Source organism: Brassica rapa, chromosome A08, assembly GCF_000309985.2.
Source record: "Brassica rapa cultivar Chiifu-401-42 chromosome A08, CAAS_Brap_v3.01, whole genome shotgun sequence".
NCBI classification, from domain to species: Eukaryota; Viridiplantae; Streptophyta; class Magnoliopsida; order Brassicales; family Brassicaceae; genus Brassica; species Brassica rapa.
This window is the reverse complement of record NC_024802.2, coordinates 8,156,258-8,178,698: the sequence shown is the minus strand read 5'-3', so window position 1 is coordinate 8,178,698 and position 22,441 is coordinate 8,156,258. Positions and strand designations below refer to the sequence as shown.

The following is a 22,441-nucleotide window of genomic DNA, read 5'->3' as shown; positions in this document are numbered from 1 at the left end:
AAAGGTGGAAAGAAAGTGCTGATTAAGTCCATTTTGCTCGCTCTTCCGACATACTTTATGTCTACTTTCCTGCTCCCTTTAAAGATATGTGAAAACCTAGCCAGTGCCATCGCTCAATTCTGGCGGAGTTCTAATCCACCAAAGAGAGGAATACACTGGGCGAAATGGGAAAAAGTTTGCTTACCAAGAGAGGAGCGTGGGATTGGTTTCCGTATGATCCATGAGTTTAATCTGGCATTATTGGCAAAACAACTATGGAAACTAGTACAATTTCCTGATTCTTTGGTAGCCCGAGTCGTAAAGGAAAGATACTATAGATTGAGCTCTCCATTAAGAGTAAACACTGCTGGTAGCCCATCCTATGTGTGGACTAGCATTTCTGCTGCAAGGAAGCTGCTACTACTGGAAATCAGACAGAAGATACATTCGGGTTATGAAGTTAAGGTGTGGGAGGATCCGTGGATTCCAACAACTCCGGCGCGACCAGCTGTCCTCCTAGCACCAGTTATGCATCCTAATATGAGAGTCAGCGACCTCATTAATCAGGGATCGAAGGATTGGGATGTTAATCTATTGGAAAACTATGTTAATCCTGAGGACGTACCACTCATAAGGAGTTTGGCCATAAGGTCAGCTCATCGTCGTGATACATTCTGCTGGAACTATACAAGGAATGGCCAATACACGGTCAAATCTGGATATTGGGTGGCTCGGAATTTATTAAAGATAGCGGACGAAAAAGAAGTTTTGGAGCCAAGTATCACAAAGCTTCAAGCTTTTGCGTGGAACTTAAAAAGCGCCTACGAAGATATGTCATCTTATATGGCAATTGTTAACTGGTCATGTGACAGTAACGAGGAACTTAAGAAGGCGCAATATGAGGTGTGACAACTACTGCCCAAGATGTGGAGAAATGGAAGAGACTGTAACCCATGCAATTTTCGAATGTCCACCAGCTCTCCAAGTTTGGTCTCTATCATCAACTCCAACAACCACAAATATTTTTCCGGTATCAAGTGTCTACACAAATATGGACATCTATTCTGGAGGAAAAACAACATTATTGTGCCAGAGCAAGATAGGGATCCTTATCCCTAGATAATTTGGTATATCTGGAAGGCAAGGAATGAAAAGCTTTTCAGGGGAATAGATAGAGATCCTTTGGATCTAGTTCGACATGCTGAAAGTGAATGTCAAGCCTGGTTTGATGCCAATGAAGCGATACAACCAGTGGTACAAGAAAATAATCCTGAAAAACTCCAAGCCATAAGCTTGGGTAATATTTGCTTGCTAGATGGATCTTGAACACCATTGGCTCACTTTAGTGGATGTGGATGGGTATGGATGGACAATGCTGGGAACATTCAACTTATGGGGACAAAAAAATTTCCGCGACGTGAATCAGCTTTGCATTCGGAAGTAGAAGCACTGCGATGGGCGATGGAGAACATGCTTCAACATTCAACATGTCAGAGCTTCGGGACAGATTGTAAGGAACTTATTGCAATGATAAAGGACCCCCAAGCTCAAGCTTTGCGACGGAATTGGAGAGGATAGAAACGTTACAGATATGCTTTCCAGACTTCAAAATCACTCATGTTCCACGGGCACGCAATCATACTTCTGATTTTTTAGCTAAAACTGCTAGATCTTTCCATAGGAATTTGCTTTTTATTGGTTGTTCTATTCCGGTTTAGTTACCCAGACCACCTCAAGTTTGAGTAATAGAATGACCTTTTGACGTCAAAAAAATAAAAAAAAATAAATAAACATGTTTTATTTTGAAGTTGTTCTCATCACTGATTTATTTTCTACACTGGTAGAAGAGATGTTACTTTCTATTTGTATTTGGCCACTTCCGTTAACTTAGAACGATTCTTTCGTCCACCAGAAAGACAAGAGTATGAACCAAATCAACTCTTGGGATTTGACTTAATTTGGTTATGTTCTCAACTTATCTCAATGGTGAGCCAGAAGAACGGCATGAACCACTAAGGTTGTCAATTTTGACATCGAACAAGTCATGAAGATCATACGTCCCAGTGATTAAACCAAATGAAAAGGACAACTTGATAAGGAATAAAATATAGGATGAAAGAGCTGATGACAGTTATCGGAAATTTACCTGATTCTGATCTTAATTATCCTGAAAATAAATTAGATTTGAAATTAATGTAAACCGGGTCGAAATTGAACATTAAATTAAGTTTGGTTTACGTAAACCCAGATTTTCGTCAATAAATCTGCCACAACATAAATTAAAAAGTCTGTCACCACATAAACAAAAAGTCTACTAACAATTTTAAGTCGGATATATAACTTTCCCGTAAGAAAATAAGTCTAACATAAGAAAAAAGTCAACCACAAAAATCTACCATTTATAACAAGTCTGCCACCTCATTCTACAAACATATTCTTAAAAATTTGTTTCTATTTAAATCGGACAATTAACTCTGTCGTGGAAACAAATCTGACATTTCTAAAAAGGTTTGTCATCACTTTAACAGTAGATTTGCTATACAAATTTTATAAACAAATTTATTATTCGACATATTTGATTTTTGAAAATAAATCTGCCGTCGATCAAATGTTAAAGGTACTTTGGTAATGTTTTTTTGTTATAACTATGGGCAAGGACAATTTCAACCAAAAAAATATTTGAATAATTTTTTTAAAAAATGAGTCATTCTAGTAATAACACAACTAATTTGTGTCATTTTAGTAAACTTCCCTTTATAAATTTATGTTTTGTGTTCCTCGAATAGATTAACTTTATATGCTCATTGTAATTTTGGGAGGTCATCGAATCATTATCTCGAACGAGAGAGTGTTACAAAAATATCTCACAAAAGAAATTTAAGTAATATATAACATATTTAGACCAATTCATTTATCGTCAATTGATTTTAATTTAGAAACTTATAATAAGCCTAAATTTAAAATGGTATCAGAGTCACACAATGTTGGGCCACGCTTTGCATATTATTTCTTCAATTGTCTGTGTGAGAGAAAATGTTAATCCTCTATATATTATTTGAAAAGCATTGCAACATTTTTTTTGTAGCCACATGTCATCACTATAATGATTCTTAGAATCCTTAGAGAAATAGGTTGATTCACCTAAATATATAATAAGTTTTTTTATTAAACCACAGTAAATACATTATTAATGTGCTTCATTATTTCCTTAAATAAGATTATGGAATTGCCTAATGTGGCTAAAGTATATATGACAATTAATGAATTTGAATAATAAAGATTCGATAAAAATAAGTGTGAATTATAGTTATATTTGTTTAATTTTAAGCTATTAAAATAAATTAAACAATCATAGTAACCATATAATAAAAAATTTAAAAATTATTTATATATTATATTTTGAATTTTAAAAAATGAGTATAAATTACTAAAACTAATAGAAGTTTTACATTCAAATTTTCTGATCTATGATTTAAAATTTTTGCTATGACATGATACAAATAATTAAAAAATAATATAAGTTTAAAGTCTCATTTAATAAGTATCAAAAATAAAAGATATATAAATATATGTATCATTTAAAATTAAACTATATGCCATATAAAAATACATGAATATCTTAATTTTGAAATTTACTTTGAATATTTTTTTGATAAAGTATTGACAACTTAATTTTTTAAAATATTATAAATTACTTAAACAATTAATCCCACAGTGAAAATTTTGTTATCACTAATTTAGACTTTTTGCTATAAAAGATACAAATGATAAAAAAAATATGAACAAAAAGCATCATCTAATAAATATTAATATTAAAATATACCATATATATGTTATTATCATTTAAATTTAATTATATATCATATCAAATAGAAAAAATATTTTTTCGATTTATAAATTTTATTTATATGTTCGCGCCAATTTAATTATATAAGTAGTAGATAATGACTTTTTAATTATTCAATATATATTTATTATTTCATAATATGTTATAAACATATAATATATAAAATAATTTTTATATATAATGTTCATCCTGCGCAAGGTGCAGATCTTAATCTAGTAAATGAATAAAAGTCACACCTGGTAATTGGATAAATAGTTAACCAATATATAGAGATAGAATCAATCTAGTTATCGCCATTAAATTTATGTTGGAAATCCATATAAGCACATGAAACTTAACAATTACCACTTATCTAAGATATTTGATATACCAGGTAGTCCATTTCCAAAGACTTTCAAACAGCTCGAGAGAGATTTAAGTGAAAATCTAAGACGTCTTGGACATTTGTCATGTCACGCCCAGTGAGGTTTAACCTAAGCTCCACTTGACCTGTAATAACTAACATGTCTTAATCTCCCTCTTTGATCATACATCAACGTAGAATCTCATTCCATCATTCATTTGAAATCATTAGTACTCTGATTTATTCAGTAAAAATGTTCTGAGTTTTCGAAAATCATAAGTTCAGCATGTGTCCTTGGTTTAACTTTTGAATATGAACTAACACTCAAACAAAGGTCCAAGCAAGCCTCATGTAACTTGTTTTTTTTTCCTGAAAATTTGTGAAATGATCGAACTCTCGTAGTATTAGAACATATCCACAGATAGAACCCCCAATGAATATCTTACCAATAAAATAATGAAATAAAAAGTAAAAGTAAGAGGGGAGGGGGAGATAAGAGTTTTTCATTTGAAACTTGTCAAGAAACTCAAGAAAATTCTCCTAGACATATGTTTTTCATTAATTGAATTATCTTTCTTCTATAACTTAAAGTTTAATAAGATAATTAGATTTTGATCCTTTCGAAGTTTGGAATTATTTTTGTTTAAAAAATTATTTATATTTATGTATATTATTTATTTGGAGTACTTCTTAAAGCTAAATATTGAATTTTAAGAAACGTTATAATCATTATTCTATCTTGATTTCCTTACTTTAAATATTTAAAAATTAGATGAAATTTCATTTTTGGTTTATTACATGTGCATAATTTTATTAAATCTGTTAAATAAAACAAAAGCCTTAATTTGAGATGTTAACATATTCATATTTTATATTTGTAAAACATAATTAGATAACATATTAATTTTCATAGTTATTCTATTAACTAATCAGTACTATAACGCAATATCATAATTTTAAAAAAATATTTTATTTTAAATAAAGTAATCATTATAAGTTTAGTATATTTAAGTTGATTTAAAATATTTTGCTTTACAGAAATCATGTTAAAGTTGTATTTAGATATAACTATATATTAATCAAACACAATATTTCTTTTTATGTGTCTTGAATTTGTTTTTAGTTTTATATTTGATATCTTGCATATTTACATTGTTTTATCCATTCATCCATGAGCATTTTCATCATATAGATTAGGATTTAGCCATGTCTAGGTTGCATTTTGCATTCATTGTCCTTATTAGGTGTTGGAGTGTGCCATGGAGTGATTTGAGATGTTTGGGAGCATTGTGATCCAAAAGGAGGTGAAATATGAGCATGGATGGAGCCTTTAGAGAAATCTTCTGTTGCTAAGATTTTGTGGAGACACAGAAAATTGAGTTAGCTTTCTAATGGAAGTGGTTTCAAGTCATTTGGAGATGTAATGAAGGAGTTATGATCAATTTACTAGAGGCATATCCATCCTGGTCGAGTATCGCGGAGGGACCTTCCAGAGCGACACCATAAGGTAGCTCCCAACCCAGAGCGACCTTCCAGAGCTACACCCCTACGTCACTCGCCTTTTCATCACTTTGGAAGCCAAAACATAGGCCTGGAGGGACCTTCCAGAGCGACACCATAAGGTAGCTCCCAACCCAGAGCTACGTCTCGGAGCTACACCACGAAGTCCCTCCGCGTGTTTTGCTTGGACGAAACTTATGATTTTTCAGGGACCTTTTGGTCATTTGTTTTGATGTTTTACACTTTCTAAACCTAAGTTAAGTACTTTGTAAGCCAAGGGAGGCAAAATAATCTCTTTTCTAGAGAAGAACTAGTAAAAAAACCTCTTTTGATTCAGATTTCATTGCTTTCATCTTGTGTTCTTGTTGATTTATTTTCTATTTCTCTACATGGTTAATCTAAAATCCAATATGGGTTTAAGAGGAATCATGGAGATTAGTGAGTAATCACCTTTTGAACTCATGGGTTAGGGAGATTAGGGGTGATTAGGTTAGTTCTAGGATGTTTTAGTGTAGATCATTCTTGTTCCTTGCTAGTAGAGTATTCATAATGCATCTTCTGAGTTGGCCACTCAAAAGTTGATCAATAGACATTTCCCACCCAAAAGGTGTTTGATGAAATGCCTGAGACAATTCTCCTAGGCTTTTAGTATACTTTGCCAAAGACATTTGTTGTTAAAGGTGCTAAGATAGCTAATAGACTTGTTAGTAATGATTGCTTTCATATTATTCAACCAAAGACATTTGATGTTTGAGATATGTTAGCAAATGAGCATTCATCTAGACATAGAGCTTGCTTAGAATTGTGTCTAGGCTTAAGGTTGATAGTTTGATTGATCATTTGCCATCTTTAGTTCGATACTTGATCACCCAAGGTCTAATCCCTATGCCCATGAGTTCTCTTTTCCCTTAGTTAAGAAAGTATCATTCTGTTATTGCTTTTTAGTTTTAGTCATAGCTTAAAACCCATCTAAATCATTGGTTGCACTTAGATTAAGTGAGTACTTGCATTCTCAGTGCTTTGATATCCCTCAGAACTGGTTCGATAATCTTCTATACTACAACATTTGTCTTAGGAGCCTTGAAAACTCCTAACATCAAATTGGCGCCGTTGCCAAATTCTGAGTAGATTTGAACATTGAGATTTAGTCACTTGCTTGAGACTAAGTCATTTTTATTTTATTTTGTTACTGATTCTTCTTCACCTCCCTTTAATCTACAGGTGTATGAACTTGAGGAGCAGGGGTCCATCAAACCTAGTTCCAATAGCTGCAGACATCAGAGCTTTAGAGAGAGAGTGTGCTAGAAATAGAAGAGAAGAAGAGCAACAGGCTCACTTGCAGAGATTGGATACTGATATGGGAGACATACCTCAAAACCAACAGCGAGCAGCGCGACCTATTGGCACTTATGACCGCCCCAACATTCATGGTCATAGATTGGGAATCCGAGCACCAGCTGTAGCAGCCAACAACTTTGAGATCAAATCAGGACTCCTCAATGTGATCGAGAACAACAAGTATCATGGCTTGGCTCTAGAGGATCCATTTGATCACTTGGACAGGTTCGACAGCTACTGTGGGTTGTCAAAAACCAATGGTGTGTCCGAAGATGCCTTAAAGCTCAAGCTATTCCCTTTCTCTTTGGGGGATAAAGCACGTCAGTGGGAGAAGTCTCTACCCAGCGACTCCATCACCACTTGGGATGACTGCAAGAAAGCATTCTTGGAGAAGTTCTTCTCTACTTCAAGAACTGCTAAGCTGAGAAACGAGATTTCCAGCTTTCAACAGAAGAACTTGGAAGGCTTCAGTGAAGCCTGGGAGAGATTCAAGGGCTACCAAGCTCAATGCCCACACCATGGCTTTTCTAAGGAGAGCTTGCTGAGCACATTCTACCGTGGTGCTCTTCCTAAGTACAGAGCTAGACTGGATACAGCTAGCAATGGGTTTTTCTTGGGGAGAACTGAGGAGGATGCAGAAGAGCTGGTTGACAACATGGTAAAGAGTGATGCAGTCTACAGTGGAGACCACGACAGAGGCAGTAGAACAGATGATAAGCAGACGAGGAAAGAGATCAAAGCTTTGGAAGACAAGATCGACCTTCTCATTGCTGAAAAAGCCACCCAAGAGCAGCTGAAGTTTGTTGGTAACTCCAGGCAGGAAGATCCACTTGCTGTCAATGAGGTTGAGGGTTTGGAAGGTCAGGAAGAGTTGTGCTTCATCAACAACAATGGTAGCTGGTACAAAAAGGAGCCCAACTTTCAGTACAACAACTACCAACAGAAATCCTATCCCAACAACCAACAGAGTGGTTATCCGCCTAGAAACAACCAGCAAGGCAGCTATCAGCCTCAGCAAAACCCCTCGTCTGGCTCCTCTGCTCCTCAAGAGAGCAGCACTGATACCTTACTGAAACAAATCTTGGAGTCTCAGACTAGAAGTGAGAAGCATGTTGGTTATGAGTTGAAGAACCTTCATACCAAGATTGATGGGAGCTACAATGAGCTCAACAACAAATTCTCTCACCTTGCTTCTACAGTCAGGAATTTAGAGAATCAGTTTGCTTCCATGAACACTCACCAGAATCGCCAGCAAGGATCTCTACCTGGAAAGTCTGACCAAAACCCCAAGGAGGCCAAAGCTATCACCCTTAGGAGTGGTAAACAGTTACCTCCTAAAACCCTCACCAAGGATGCTGAGAAACTAGGTGAGGGGGTTGCCATCAACATAGATGATGAAGTGGTGATTGTTGATGAGAAGATCAATGACGAGATCTTGGAAAAGATAGTAGAAGCCAAAGGTAAAGGAAAGGTTGGGGAAGAGAAGAAGACAGTAAAAGATGGTGAAGTTGTTACTCCAGCAAGTGAAAGTTCTTTTGTTCCTCCTCCCTATGAACCCAAACTACCATTCCCTGGTAGATTCAAGAGGCAGCTGCTAGAGAAATACAAAGCTCTGTTTGAGAAGCAAATGAGTGAAGCTCAGGTTGCAATGCCCATCATCGATGCTTTTATGTTGATTCCTCAATACAGCAAGTTCTTGAAAGATGCTGTAGCTGCAAAGAAGAAGGAGATGGAAGGCATGATGATTCTTACCCATGAGTGCAATGCCATCATCCAGAGGCTTGATGCTTCAGAGAAATTAGAGGATCCAGGAAGCTTCACACTACCTTGTGCTCTTGGACCTATGGTATTTGAGAAAAGTCTCTGCGATTTGGGAGCTAGTGTCAGCTTGATGCCTTTGTCTGTTGCAAAGAAGCTTGGATTCACCCAGTTCAAGAAGTGTAGACTCTCTCTGGTGTTAGCTGATCGTTCAGTGAAGTATCCTGTGGGCATCTTAGAGGACCTCCCTGTGAAGATTGGAAGGTATGAGATACCTACAGATTTTGTGGTGCTTGAGATGGGTGAGGAGGCTCAAGATCCATTGATTCTAGGAAGACCATTCTTAGCTACAGCAGGAGCTATTGTTAATGTGAAGGAAGGCACGATTGATCTCCATTTGGGTAAAGAGAACATCCTCCACTTTGACATCAAGAGGAAAATGAGGAAACCAACTGTGTTCGGGCAAGCCTTCTACATTGAAGAGATGGACACTCCTGCTGATGAGCACCTTGAAGAGTTACCACCTGAGGACGACGAGGAGGGATCATCTCCCTCTACTCATTCCCCATAGAAGGTAACCCATCACACTCCCCTGTATATACCATTTTATTTTTGCATATTAGTCTTCTTTTCGGTATCTCTCTCTCTACTTGACAACACAGAGACTGTGTAACTCAAGTTTGGGGGAGGTACCAAGTATTTGATCATGTTTGCTTTGATGTTGTTTCATTGAGTCATGCATTGCATACCTATTTGCATATAAAAAAAAAAAAATCAATCATTTAGTTTGCATCATTTGCATTTCTAGGAGAGTCTAGAGCATATAGGTTGCATTCACATGCATTGGGAGCAATGATTTTAAATGCCTTGTAAAGAACACTACGTTGCACCTGAGTAGCTTTTGCACCTCTCAAAAAGACTTGTATGTTTCGAGCCTTGAAAACTCTTCCTGAAACTTGTTGATTGCTGAAACTCAGTCTTTGAAGCCAACTACAACCTTATTTGAACTGAACGAACTTAATGCTTCTTGCTCATGGTCCCTTGTGTACTGAGTCATGGCTATACACACTTGAGTTGTCACATCTTTTATGTCAATCTTTTTTGACAAACTCTAGTGGTAGACCACTCCCAAAACCTTTCCCTCCTTTTAAGCTTTCATTGTTTGATGAGTGAGGCCTTTTTCGGAAAGTCTTACATGTGCATAATGTTGAGAGTATCGGGAACGACAATGCTTGATCTTCATTCTTGCTAGATTGGGCACTCTATTGTCTAGCTATAGGTGGGGGGTGAGTGTTGTGATTATGATTTGGGAGAAATGAAAAAGGAAAAGAATAGACTCTTTGTGCTTAAGTGAATTGTTTTATTGGGATAAGTAGAGAAGCCTCTAGCTCAAGTTTTGAAAGTCTTGGCCCCCAGCCTAAAAAAATAAAAAAAAAAAAGGAAAAAGAAAAAAAAAAACGAAAAAAAAGAGAAAAGAAAAAGAAAAAAAGAAAAGAAAAAGGGGCTAGCAAAGTTGTTAGGAGCTAAGAAATATTTTGAGGTTCTGAAAAAAATCCCTTGTAGATTTCAAGGAGAAGGAGTTAAAGTTCTTAGGATCTTTTGGTGAGAGATGAGAGTTGGGTTTGACATTTGGGAATGATTGTGTAATTGTATGTTTGGGAAAAGGGTAGAACAATGGAGATTGAGCATTGTAAGCATGAGTTGATCCCTTTCTTAGATATATTATGTGCAATGTCAAGTCTACTTGTTTCGAGAGTAAACCACCTTAAAGATCATATGTTTTGAACCTCTTGAATCACTTGAATAAAAACCTTCTCTTACCCAACCAAATGATTTGGACCAACTGACCATTTGCAAGAATTCACCTAATGTTTTGTGCTTAATGAATGTGAGAGTTGGTTGATTTGAATGTGTGGATGCTTGATGATGAGTGTAAGAGCAAAAAGAGTTGAGATAGGCCTAGAGAAGCTAGAGTGTAATAAGAGAGTGTGCTAGTTGTGTTTCTTTTGGCTATGTGCTCCCACCTTCAACCTCTCTCCTTATGAGTTCTAGAAAGTTCACTTGTGGACAAGTAAAAGAACAAGTTTGGGGGAGTTGATATCTTGCATATTTACATTGTTTTATCCATTCATCCATGAGCATTTTCATCATATAGATTAGGATTTAGCCATGTCTAGGTTGCATTTTGCATTCATTGTCCTTATTAGGTGTTGGAGTGTGCCATGGAGTGATTTGAGATGTTTGGGAGCATTGTGATCCAAAAGGAGGTGAAATATGAGCATGGATGGAGCCTTTAGAGAAATCTTCTGTTGCTAAGATTTTGTGGAGACACAGAAAATTGAGTTAGCTTTCTAATGGAAGTGGTTTCAAGTCATTTGGAGATGTAATGAAGGAGTTATGATCAATTTACTAGAGGCATATCCATCCTGGTCGAGTATCGCGGAGGGACCTTCCAGAGCGACACCATAAGGTAGCTCCCAACCCAGAGCGACCTTCCAGAGCTACACCCCTACGTCACTCGCCTTTTCATCACTTTGGAAGCCAAAACATAGGCCTGGAGGGACCTTCCAGAGCGACACCATAAGGTAGCTCCCAACCCAGAGCTACGTCTCGGAGCTACACCACGAAGTCCCTCCGCGTGTTTTGCTTGGACGAAACTTATGATTTTTCAGGGACCTTTTGGTCATTTGTTTTGATGTTTTACACTTTCTAAACCTAAGTTAAGTACTTTGTAAGCCAAGGGAGGCAAAATAATCTCTTTTCTAGAGAAGAACTAGTAAAAAAACCTCTTTTGATTCAGATTTCATTGCTTTCATCTTGTGTTCTTGTTGATTTATTTTCTATTTCTCTACATGGTTAATCTAAAATCCAATATGGGTTTAAGAGGAATCATGGAGATTAGTGAGTAATCACCTTTTGAACTCATGGGTTAGGGAGATTAGGGGTGATTAGGTTAGTTCTAGGATGTTTTAGTGTAGATCATTCTTGTTCCTTGCTAGTAGAGTATTCATAATGCATCTTCTGAGTTGGCCACTCAAAAGTTGATCAATAGACATTTCCCACCCAAAAGGTGTTTGATGAAATGCCTGAGACAATTCTCCTAGGCTTTTAGTATACTTTGCCAAAGACATTTGTTGTTAAAGGTGCTAAGATAGCTAATAGACTTGTTAGTAATGATTGCTTTCATATTATTCAACCAAAGACATTTGATGTTTGAGATATGTTAGCAAATGAGCATTCATCTAGACATAGAGCTTGCTTAGAATTGTGTCTAGGCTTAAGGTTGATAGTTTGATTGATCATTTGCCATCTTTAGTTCGATACTTGATCACCCAAGGTCTAATCCCTATGCCCATGAGTTCTCTTTTCCCTTAGTTAAGAAAGTATCATTCTGTTATTGCTTTTTAGTTTTAGTCATAGCTTAAAACCCATCTAAATCATTGGTTGCACTTAGATTAAGTGAGTACTTGCATTCTCAGTGCTTTGATATCCCTCAGAACTGGTTCGATAATCTTCTATACTACAACATTTGTCTTAGGAGCCTTGAAAACTCCTAACATCAATATTTAACAAACTAAAATTGAGATGGAGTAATTAATATTTTAACGTGTCGCATACTGGCAAAAATTTGTTTTATAACTTTTTAAATGAGTTTAAGTATTTGTGGAAACCGTCTAGTATTTGATTAATATATTGTACATTCGATGAAATAAACCATTAAAATCTATAATTATAAAAATATCAACTGTAACCCAATCGACTATATCGTCAAACACTATAAATATCAGTTAACTTTTAATATATTATTTTTATCAAGTAAATATATATATATATATATACATCTAATATGCATCTAATATTATTTTAATATCTATTTAAAAACAAATATTGGTTAGATTAAGTTATGATCATTGATTTAATATTTACTTTAATAATATGTAAATAATATAAATGAAAATTATTTATTTAATAATAGAAATTTTGAATTTGTTGTTATTTTATGTGAACAGTAACTTTAATTTAATTTTATTATTTATAAAATAATTAAAAGATAAAATTTTAAGTGTTTTTATTATCTGATGTACTAAATTATTAATGCTATAATTATATATAAAATAATATAAATTTTATTTCATGTGTATAATTGGAAATTAAACTAATATTAATATATAATAATAATTTAATATTAAATACGAAAATATTTAGTTATTTAGATATTTTTAAAGCTTTAATACTATTAAATTTAACTATATATATTTTTATGTGAAACAAAAAAAAATAAAGTAAGATCTATTATTGCAAACTTAGAAAAATTGTTATGAATATCTTTTTGGTTATTTCATTTTAGAAATAGTTCTTTTTTTTAATAGAATGAAAATGCCTTTAATGAATTGTAAGGAAATATTATAAATACAGTGGCATTTTCTGTAACATAAAGTTGTTTTCATAGTTGTGTTTTTGTTTTAACGGTATTAGTTATATTACGTTAAAATAATAGTATTATTTTGTTTGAGAGTATCTTAACAAATCATAATGAGGATGCTCTTGCCACTTAGTCCAGTGAAGATGGTTTCTTACAAAGATAGAATGCAACTATGAATGGCTATTTTCACCAAGCATTCACAGTCATTGTTGAATCCTAAGGCTAGTAATCTAGTTTAGGGACTAATCAAACAAAAATAAAGATATTTGAGGGTCGAAGATTTTGTAAATTGAAGTGTTTAAACTATTTTCCGAAGAGGAAATATTGTTGGAACTGTTTTTTGAACAAATAGCTATGGCCAATATTCCAGTGATTTTTTCGAACAATTTGATTGCGGAATGATCGGATTGTGGAATCGTTGGATTCATTGTTATGAGCACTATAATATAGTGTAATCATATGTCAAAAACGAATTTCGATTGAATGAGAAATGAAAGTCTAATATGAAATTATTTTTAAAATATTCATATTAGAAATATGAGGTGGAAATCCTCTTGTGTTTTTTTTTTGTCGTCACCTCTTCTATATAAATGGAAAAACTAAAACAAAGTTATAAAAACTTTGTAGACACTTTGGTGTATTAAGAAAAGAGATACTCGAGCTAGATCAAGTTTTGGAATTAAAAATAAGATTAATCTTGTTAGCCCAAATTCATATGCTAATTATTTAAATAAATAATGCAAGCATATTATCTCTTGGTGTAGAGAATGATTCTCATGTTTTTGACCAAGACATACATTACTTCTTGACTAAATCTTTGACCAATGTCAAGGTGATTGTGTGAATTTATTTTCGTAACATATGAAAATCAATCACCTCTTAATAGTCATTACGAAGGAATAAAAAAATGTCATCTCCATTTAGTGCTCATTGTAGCACACGATAAACTTTATATTCTATATATAAGCCATGCTCTTCTCATTCTAAAGAAACTCATCCAATACAAACAAAGCTACTGTCTCCTACTTCTTTTTTGTTTTTTGTCTAAGAGTATAACATAGAAATATGTTCAACAGGCTTTGGTTCTCAAGTGCTATGAGACTGAAGATATAGGCAGTTGTATTCTGAGATTCTTAAACGTATGAAACCGGCACACTATGGGCGTTTAAAGGATTAAGGAAAGAGATGTTAATCTCGACTCTGCTTCAATCTGGTTCTTTTCCAACTACAGTATTATTATATTGTTGTATTTTTTGTTCATGTTATTTGTAGATTTTTGCTTTACATCAAATGCCTATCTAGTAAATTTGGTGCCTACAAATATAAGAAATGATAAACAAGTAGTCAATAACTTTCTTTCTCGAACTCGTGATGATGCCTTTCTGCTTCATTGGATGCTCATATATATAGATCCTTCCTCCTCTTTCCTTCCGTCTCGTAGTGACCATGTCAGGGAGATGTTTCGGGAGTCATCATTACCCTTGTTGCTTGTGTAAGTCAAAGTGGTTGTTTCTGGCTTTGAGCGAAGGTAGGTGCAGTCTACGAGTAGCTTACTGTTTGAATCGTCTTTCTTTGCGTGCGGGGAAGTTTACTCCTCGGAGCAGGCCGCCCTACCACTGTTAGGCTTCGTTATCTATGTCCAATTCTCGTTCCTAAACAAGTACATTTACAGTATATAAAGCAAAAACATTGTCGTTCCAAAAACATTATCATTACACATAACGACCCGAGAATCAACTGGAGTTATATATATATATATATATATATATATCTTGTTGTTGTTTTTCATAAGTTTTTATATTTTGATTTTAACAAACTCTTATTCTTTACATTTAGCAATAACATTCGCTAACTTCTGGTGTTCAGTGTTCCGCCTTCCAAAGCGATGTCTTGAAACTATCGAGAGCATGTGCAGTGCCTTCCTATGGTCTGGATCACCGAACTCCACCACCAGAGCAAAAGTCTCATGGGAGGATGTATGTAAACCAAAGAATGAAGGCGGTCTTGGCATCAGGTGTATGGCAGACTCATCTAGGGTTTTTACTTTATGTCTAATATGGAGACTACTTACAAACTCAGGTTCCTTTTGGGTTGCTTGGACCAGAAGAAATCTAATGCGGAATCGTTGCTTTTGGGATGTCAGTGATAAATCATCAGGATCGTGGATATGGCGCAAGCTCCTCAAGCTTCGGCAGCAGGCAGCAACCTTTCTACGATCTGAAATTCACAACGGTAAAGACACTCTTTTCTGGTTCGATAATTGGTTGGAGATAGGTAAGTTGATTGATGTTGCAGGCGACTCTGGTACTCTAATCATGGGCATCCAACGCTATGCAACAGTTGCGTCTGCTGCCTCGTCTGGAAGGTGGAACTTAAGGCGGTGTCGTAGTAATCACCTACGGGCGATGATTACACGCATCAACTCAGTACCACCGCCGGTAGAGGAGGCAGGCAGCGACTGTTTGCTCTGGCGTCACAGGGAGAATGACTACAAAGCATGGTTCTCTTCGAAGAACACTTGGAATCAGATAAGAAGACAAGGCGACACAGTGGAATGGAGCAAGCTAATCTGGTTCTCACACGCTGTTCCTCGCGACTCGTTCATCGCGTGGCTGGCCATCCGCAATAGGCTCTCGACTGGTGACCATACTCAAATATGGGGCGAGCATCAGTCATGTCGATTGTGTGGTGAGCCAAACGAGTCCCGCGACCATCTCTTTTTTGTGTGTCCGTATTCATATACGATTTGGACAGAGCTCACAAGCTCTCTCCTGCCTAGACCAAACCCAGACTGGGGCATCACAGTTACAATGCTGTTATCGCCTCGCAGGTCTAATATTGACTCATGTTTTCTTCGGCTCTCCTTCCAAGCTGTAATACACAGTGTGTGGAGGGAACGGAACAGCAGGAAACACACAGGCGTTTACCGTACAGCTCAACAGCTCACGCGGTTCATAGACAAGACTATACGCAATCGCTCCTCGCTACGTTACAAGAGCGCAGAGAAGTGCAGTGCTCTGATGATTCGTTGGATGGGAAGGAATGAGTAATTTCACGTTTTTCTTCTTAGCCAACTTTGTTTCCTGATTTTTCAAACACTTCCGTATTGTAAACTTTTTTTTTTGTTGATAAATAAATTTAACATTTCAACAAAAAAAGAAAAAAATAAACATCGCTAACCATATCTTCACCTTGGTGATAAACGCCTTTTTCACATGCTCTTTGATGCCGATAGACCAATTCCATTCTTTCTGCCAAAACAATAAAAAATAATTATGTATATTTAGAAAAATATATATTTAAAATTAAATATTAAAAATGTTTTTGCTGCAAAACATTTAAACCTTGTAGTGTGGATATATGTCCTGGTATGAGATTCTAGCTGGAATGTAGCTCGATGAAATATCTCTTAGTTGTATTTGAAATGCTTCTCGACTCTTAACCGTCAAGTCAAAACCTGCAAAATAACATAAAAGTACTAGAAAACTTGAAAAAAAAAATTATTCATCTAAAACAAATTAAAACGTACCAGAGTGTTTGGCGGTCGATCGGGATCCAATACACATAAATCTTCTCGTCCCGGTTGGGCGAAGGTCCACGACGGTTTATTGAGCGTACGGAGCTTTGGATGGCACCATCAAATCTGGATGAAGACCCGAAGCAATGTGAGGCACAGGCACAGCGGGAGGAACCAGAGGCGCTGAGGGAGCAATCAGGGGTGGTGGTGGTGGTGGACTTGTCTGAGACTGAGTCTCCGCAACTGAAGTAGAAGCGGAGGAACTATACCCCGATATATCTCCGGGAACAATCAGGGGTGGTGGTGGAGCTGTGTGAGACTGAGCTTTCAGAACTGAAGTAGAAGCGGAGGAACTATAACCCGATATATCTCCGGGAGCAATATAGGATTCGTGGTAGTGGAGCTGTCTGGGACTGAGCCTCCGGAACTGAAGTAGAAGCGGAGGAAATATAAGCCAATATATCTCCGGTACCGAAGGTCTCACTATAATGTGGACAATTCTTCTTGCTTACTCACTCTCTAGGAGCCATCTAAAAAAAAATAGTTATAAATAATTAAATTGGTCATCATATATAAACTAATTATGTTAAGTAATGTATTTTGTACGTAACCTAATCTAATTCTTGGGACCTAAGCTAATTCGACTAATCTAACAAAACTAACAACAACCAAAGTTTACTAATAAAAAACTAACCTTTAATTTTTCGCAGGAAGGAGAGAGCTTAGGAAGCTAAGAATGGCCGAAGAGTTGGGAGAAACGGGTTGGGCTTATTTAAGAAATAATGTTCCCTCGATGTAAATTAATGACGAACTCACTAGGTCCCATGTTTATTTTATGATAAATTTAGTAGGAACCGTATTTTTTATTTACGATGAATTTAGTAGGAACCGCATTTTTTGTTTACAACGAATGTAGTATGAACCGTGTTTTCGATTTACAATGAATTAATGATTCATATATTTGACTACAAATGAATGAGTTTTCAACTTTTCAATTTACGACAAATGCACGGGTAATATATTTTATGACGAATGAACACGATCTTGAATTTTCAGGTTTACGACGAATTCACTAGCATACCTTGAATCCCTAAACCGTAAACCGTGAATCTCTTAATACATGTGGTTGACCACAAATTAACAATGAACAATCGTAAATTCGTGGTTAGTTAACAACATATTAACAACAATTTCTTCGTAACTCAGTTGTAAAGTTGTAATATACTCAGTCGTATTGATTTTTTTATTTTTCTAAATATTCTAAAAATCATTTTAATGATAACATATGATATAAATTAAATGTCGCAGTGTTTCTTAAATAATATTAAGAGATATATTAAAGGCTTATTTGTGATATAACCAAAAAAAATTTAATTAGTTTTGTAGAAAGAGAGTAGAGAGAGATAGGAAGAGAGAAGAGGAAAAAAGGAATGATTTTGGTTATATAATGAATTATGGGTTTTTGTTTGGTTATTATATCACCTAATTTCCCATATATAAAAGATTTTTTTTTGACAACTATTACAGACTAATTTTCTGGCAGTTTTCTTTTAGTTTTTTTTTTTGTTTTAAAATGCAATAAGTGGTAAAGTGTACTTTTTGTTTTTGTGATCACCAATAAGAAACAGCAGGCAATATTGTGGGGAGCGAGGTTCTGCCTGGTCTATTGTGGGGCGCGAGATTCTGCATGCTATATCAAATTTCTTCACCTCCTACTTTCTTCCTCGATCTACCAATGCTACTATTCTCACTTTGGTCCCTAAAAAACCTGGTGCTTCATGTGTTGCGGACTACAGACCAATCTCTTGTTGTAATACAACCTATAAGACAATATCGACACTGCTGGTAAAGAGATTAAAGCTCATACTACTGTAGTTCATCCTGTCCAATCAGACTGTGTTTGTTCAAGGTAGGTTGTTGATTGAGAACATTCTATTGGCATCGGAGATTGTTCAAGGGTAACATAGGAAATGAGGGCAAAAAAGGATCACCATTAAGGTCGACATTGCAAAAACTTTTGATACTGTCCAATGGGAGGTTTTATTTGCTTGTTTGAGGAGCTACAATATACCTGAGACCTTGATTCGATGGCTGGAGGCTTGTGTATGCACGCCTTCCTTCTCTGTGACTTTCAATGGTTCTACATATGGATATTTTAAAGGAAAAATAGGTCTGAGGCAGGGTGATCCTATCTCCCCTTACCTCTTTGTTCTGGTCATAAATTGTCTATCTCTAGCCCTGGAAAAAGCAGCAGCAACAGGTTCTTTTCAGTATCACCCTCACTGTGGAAAAACAAAGCTCACCCATCTGTCGTTCGCAGATGATCTACTGATCTTCTCTGGCGGTTCCCTCTCCTATATCCTAGCCATTCTAAGTGTTTTGAAAAATTTTGAGGAACGATCAGGACTAGCAATCAGCATTCAAAAAACTTCCTTCTTTGCTGCTGGGATGACCGATGCAGAAGTGTAGGATATTAAATTGCATACGGGCCTTTCTCCTGGAGTGCTACCTATTTGTTACTTAGGGGTCCGTCTGCACACAAAAAAGATCTCTCTTGCTCAGTGTGCTCCCCTGATCCAGTCAATTAAAGCTAAGCTGCCTTCTTGGACGGTAAAAAAGCTAACCTATGCTGGAAGATTGCAATTGGTGACCTCTGTCATAAATGGTATCACAAACTTCTGGACCATCTCTTTCATCATCCCGAAGACTGTAATTCGAGAAATCGATTCCCTGTGCTCAAAATTCCTCTGGAATGGAGATATTACAGCCAATGCTTCTGCTAATGTTACTTGGGAAATCTGTTGTCTTGCTAAGGATAAAGGGAGCTTATTACTGAGAAACTTGGATGCTTGGAACACGGCTTGTGCATTTAAAATGATTTGGTTGCTTTTCTTCTCCAATCAATCAATATGGTCATCATGGTTTAGAGCTGAAATCCTTGACGGGAATATTCAAATGTTCTGGGTGATCAACACAAGTCAGAAACACTCCTGGCTAGTGAACAAGCTACTTGATGCTAGGGAAATCATCTACCCTTGGATTAGGCAACGTGTTCAAAACAGTGAAACTACTTACTTTTGGTCTACCAAATGGTCTCCCTATGGAAAGCTATCTGACTACCTTCAAACCGTCGGTGCAATGCGTCTTCCAGTAACCAAAAATGCTACTATTGCTGAACAATGTGAGAATGGAGCATGGGTCGTTCCAAATGCACGCTCAGACAGACAACTAAAGGTCATCTCTTATCTCACTACTTTGTCCATAACTGACTACGGTGATGAACCTGAATGGTGGCCTGGGGATCAAAAGCAGCCGAGGTTCCAAACGGGTAAGATCTATGATCTGCTTCGCCCCTCTACCCCTACGGTTTCATGGCATCGCGAGGTATGGTTCTCGGGAGGTATCCCAAAGCATATGTTCTTAGTGTGGTTGATGGTGAGAAACAGGTGCCCCACCGGAGATAGGATAATGTTTGTACAATAATGTTTGTACAATAATGTTTCGGATGAGTCCATCGCCCACTGCTTCTTTGAATGCAATTTCACTTGGGATATTTGGAAAACCGTTGCTTTAAAGTGCTGCTTCAACTCTTCCAGGCAGTGGCAAACCATCTTACACCAGCTTCAACAACACTCCACAAACAAGGTGCACAAGACTCTGCTTCTTCTATGCTGGCAAGCGACTCTTTACACACTGTGGACAGAGAGGAACAACCGTCTACACAACGCTCAATACTCATCTTCTGATGGTTTGGTCTTACCAGATAAAGCAAACTATAAAAAACAGAGCTTCCAGCCTAAGGATTGACAAACCGAAGTTCTCTTCCTCACTTCTCCAATTGTGGTTTTCAACCTTCTCAACCTGATTCTACATCTTCTTCTCACTAATTCTGATTCAAGTTTGTATCTTCTAGATATGTATGGTCATTTGGCTTGTGGGCTAATACAGTAAAACATTTTATTTCTCATGCAATTTCAATAGAATATTTTTTTACAAAAAAAAAAACAGTTGGCAATAAAATAATAGTAGACAAAAAAAAAAAAAGAATCGAAACGAAAGCAAATTAAAATGAAGATAACCTTATCTAAAGAATCAGACTTCCAAGCTCAGAAACTGCCACGTAAGACACATATCTCCCACTCCTCATATGACCCCATATCTTATGTTTCTTCTCATAGACCAAACTCACATTGCCAAACAAACTCGAAAAGAAAGAAGAGGAGAGAAAAAGAGATGGCTTCTACCTCCGCCGTGTCATTGTTCATGCCACTCACCCAAAACCGATCGCCGTCGTCGACAAAAACTGTAGCCTTACGCAAGCCACTATTGCCTTTGAAGCCATCTAAGGCGTCATCCTCCTCCTTAGCCATGCCTTCACGGAGGTTTCAAGTGAATGCATCTAACCTGAAGATGGAGAAGGCTGTGAGCGGCTTAGCAGCAGCAGCTCTCACCGTTTCAATGGTGATCCCTGAGGTGGCTGAAGCCGCAGGCTCAGGAATCTCTCCCTCTCTCAAGAACTTCTTGCTTAGCATTGCCTCGGGAGGATTGGTGCTCACGGTCATTATCGGTGTGGTTGTTGGTGTCTCCAACTTTGATCCTGTTAAGAGAGGCTAAGGACGAGAGATATCTGTCTGTCATTATAGTATGGTAATAATTTGTCAATTCATGTAATAATGAACTCTTGCATTCTTCTTTTTCAAAAAAAAAAAAAACTCTTGCATTCTTCTTCTATCTTATATTGACAATTCCCCATTGGTCTCAAGAATATATTTTTTATCTCCAGAACTTATAATATATTATTTTACCTATAAAAACTTATAATATATTAGAATAATATGAGAAAAAAATATTCGTCACTAATACTGTCCCAACAGAGATGAGAGAACCATCCCCTGTAGTACACCAAACACGCAAAAATGATTCTTAAAGCCACTGGGATTTCAGGGTAAGCTGTGGCCTTTAGAAGAGCTTCCCGGATCAGGTGTGTGGTTAACATCTTGCTTGGAGCATAGATGAACACAACTGCAGGCAACGGCGGTCCAAATTTTCCCTTGGGTGTCGAGCATCACCTTCACCTTGATTCTGTACCGTTACAATAACTCACAGAGTTTATATATATATATATATATATAAATTACAATATTCTAGCATTCTGCACTGAAAAAATCAAAGCATTTCAACTTTCAAGTAACAAGGTAAGAAACAACCTGAAAATTTCAAGAATTTGGTTATCAAAAGATCATGGTTAATATTTTAGCATTCTGAGCTAAAGAAAAGGGTAATTTCAAACCCAATTCCTATTTGTGCTTTAAGCCATATATTTAAAGACACTGAAGTTGATTTAGGATGCTTTCTCCAATGTCAACAAGTCTTGCAAACTTGGTGATCCGGCTATCCCATCTGAAGTTTTCAACTATAAAAATTTATTACTAATAGGTACACTACAACTCAACTCGCTATTTATGAATGAGAAGTTTTGCAAGTTCTGTGGAAATGGGAGAGGACCTTGAAGAGAACTACTTGTACCTAATGAAATGCTTCGCTGAAACCAAGATCTCAATGGATGCATTTTGAACGAGCTAAGAGTACTTTCAGCGTGGAGGTAGTCACAGAGCTGGAAGAAGGACAGTAATTTCTTTGGTTCTTTTGGACAAGATCGGGTCACCCTCCTGTTAAATTTAAAACTCTGATATGGGCGATGGAAAATATACTTCAACTAGGATTTATCTTAATGTT

The 22,441-nt window shown here is 36.4% G+C and overlaps 2 protein-coding genes and 1 non-coding gene across 3 annotated transcripts; 2 read left to right on the top strand and 1 right to left on the bottom strand.

Moving 5' to 3' along the window:
- Positions 1 to 7,425: 7,425 nt before the first annotated feature.
- LOC117127623 lies at positions 7,426 to 7,532 on the bottom strand. The gene has a single exon (XR_004450643.1). It is a non-coding gene; the product is annotated as a small nucleolar RNA R71 (small nucleolar RNA).
- Positions 7,533 to 19,660: 12,128 nt separating this feature from the next.
- On the top strand, positions 19,661 to 20,512 carry LOC103833729. The gene is made up of 2 exons (XM_033278038.1): positions 19,661 to 20,175; positions 20,302 to 20,512. Exons 1-2 carry the CDS (start codon positions 19,661 to 19,663, stop codon positions 20,510 to 20,512), a joined length of 726 nt encoding a protein of 241 aa, XP_033133929.1.
- A 358-nt stretch (positions 20,513 to 20,870) lies between these two features.
- On the top strand, positions 20,871 to 21,481 carry LOC103833701. The gene has a single exon (XM_009109772.3). It carries the CDS (start codon positions 20,939 to 20,941, stop codon positions 21,317 to 21,319), a length of 381 nt encoding a protein of 126 aa, XP_009108020.2. The 5' UTR covers positions 20,871 to 20,938; the 3' UTR covers positions 21,320 to 21,481.
- Positions 21,482 to 22,441: the final 960 nt, after the last annotated feature.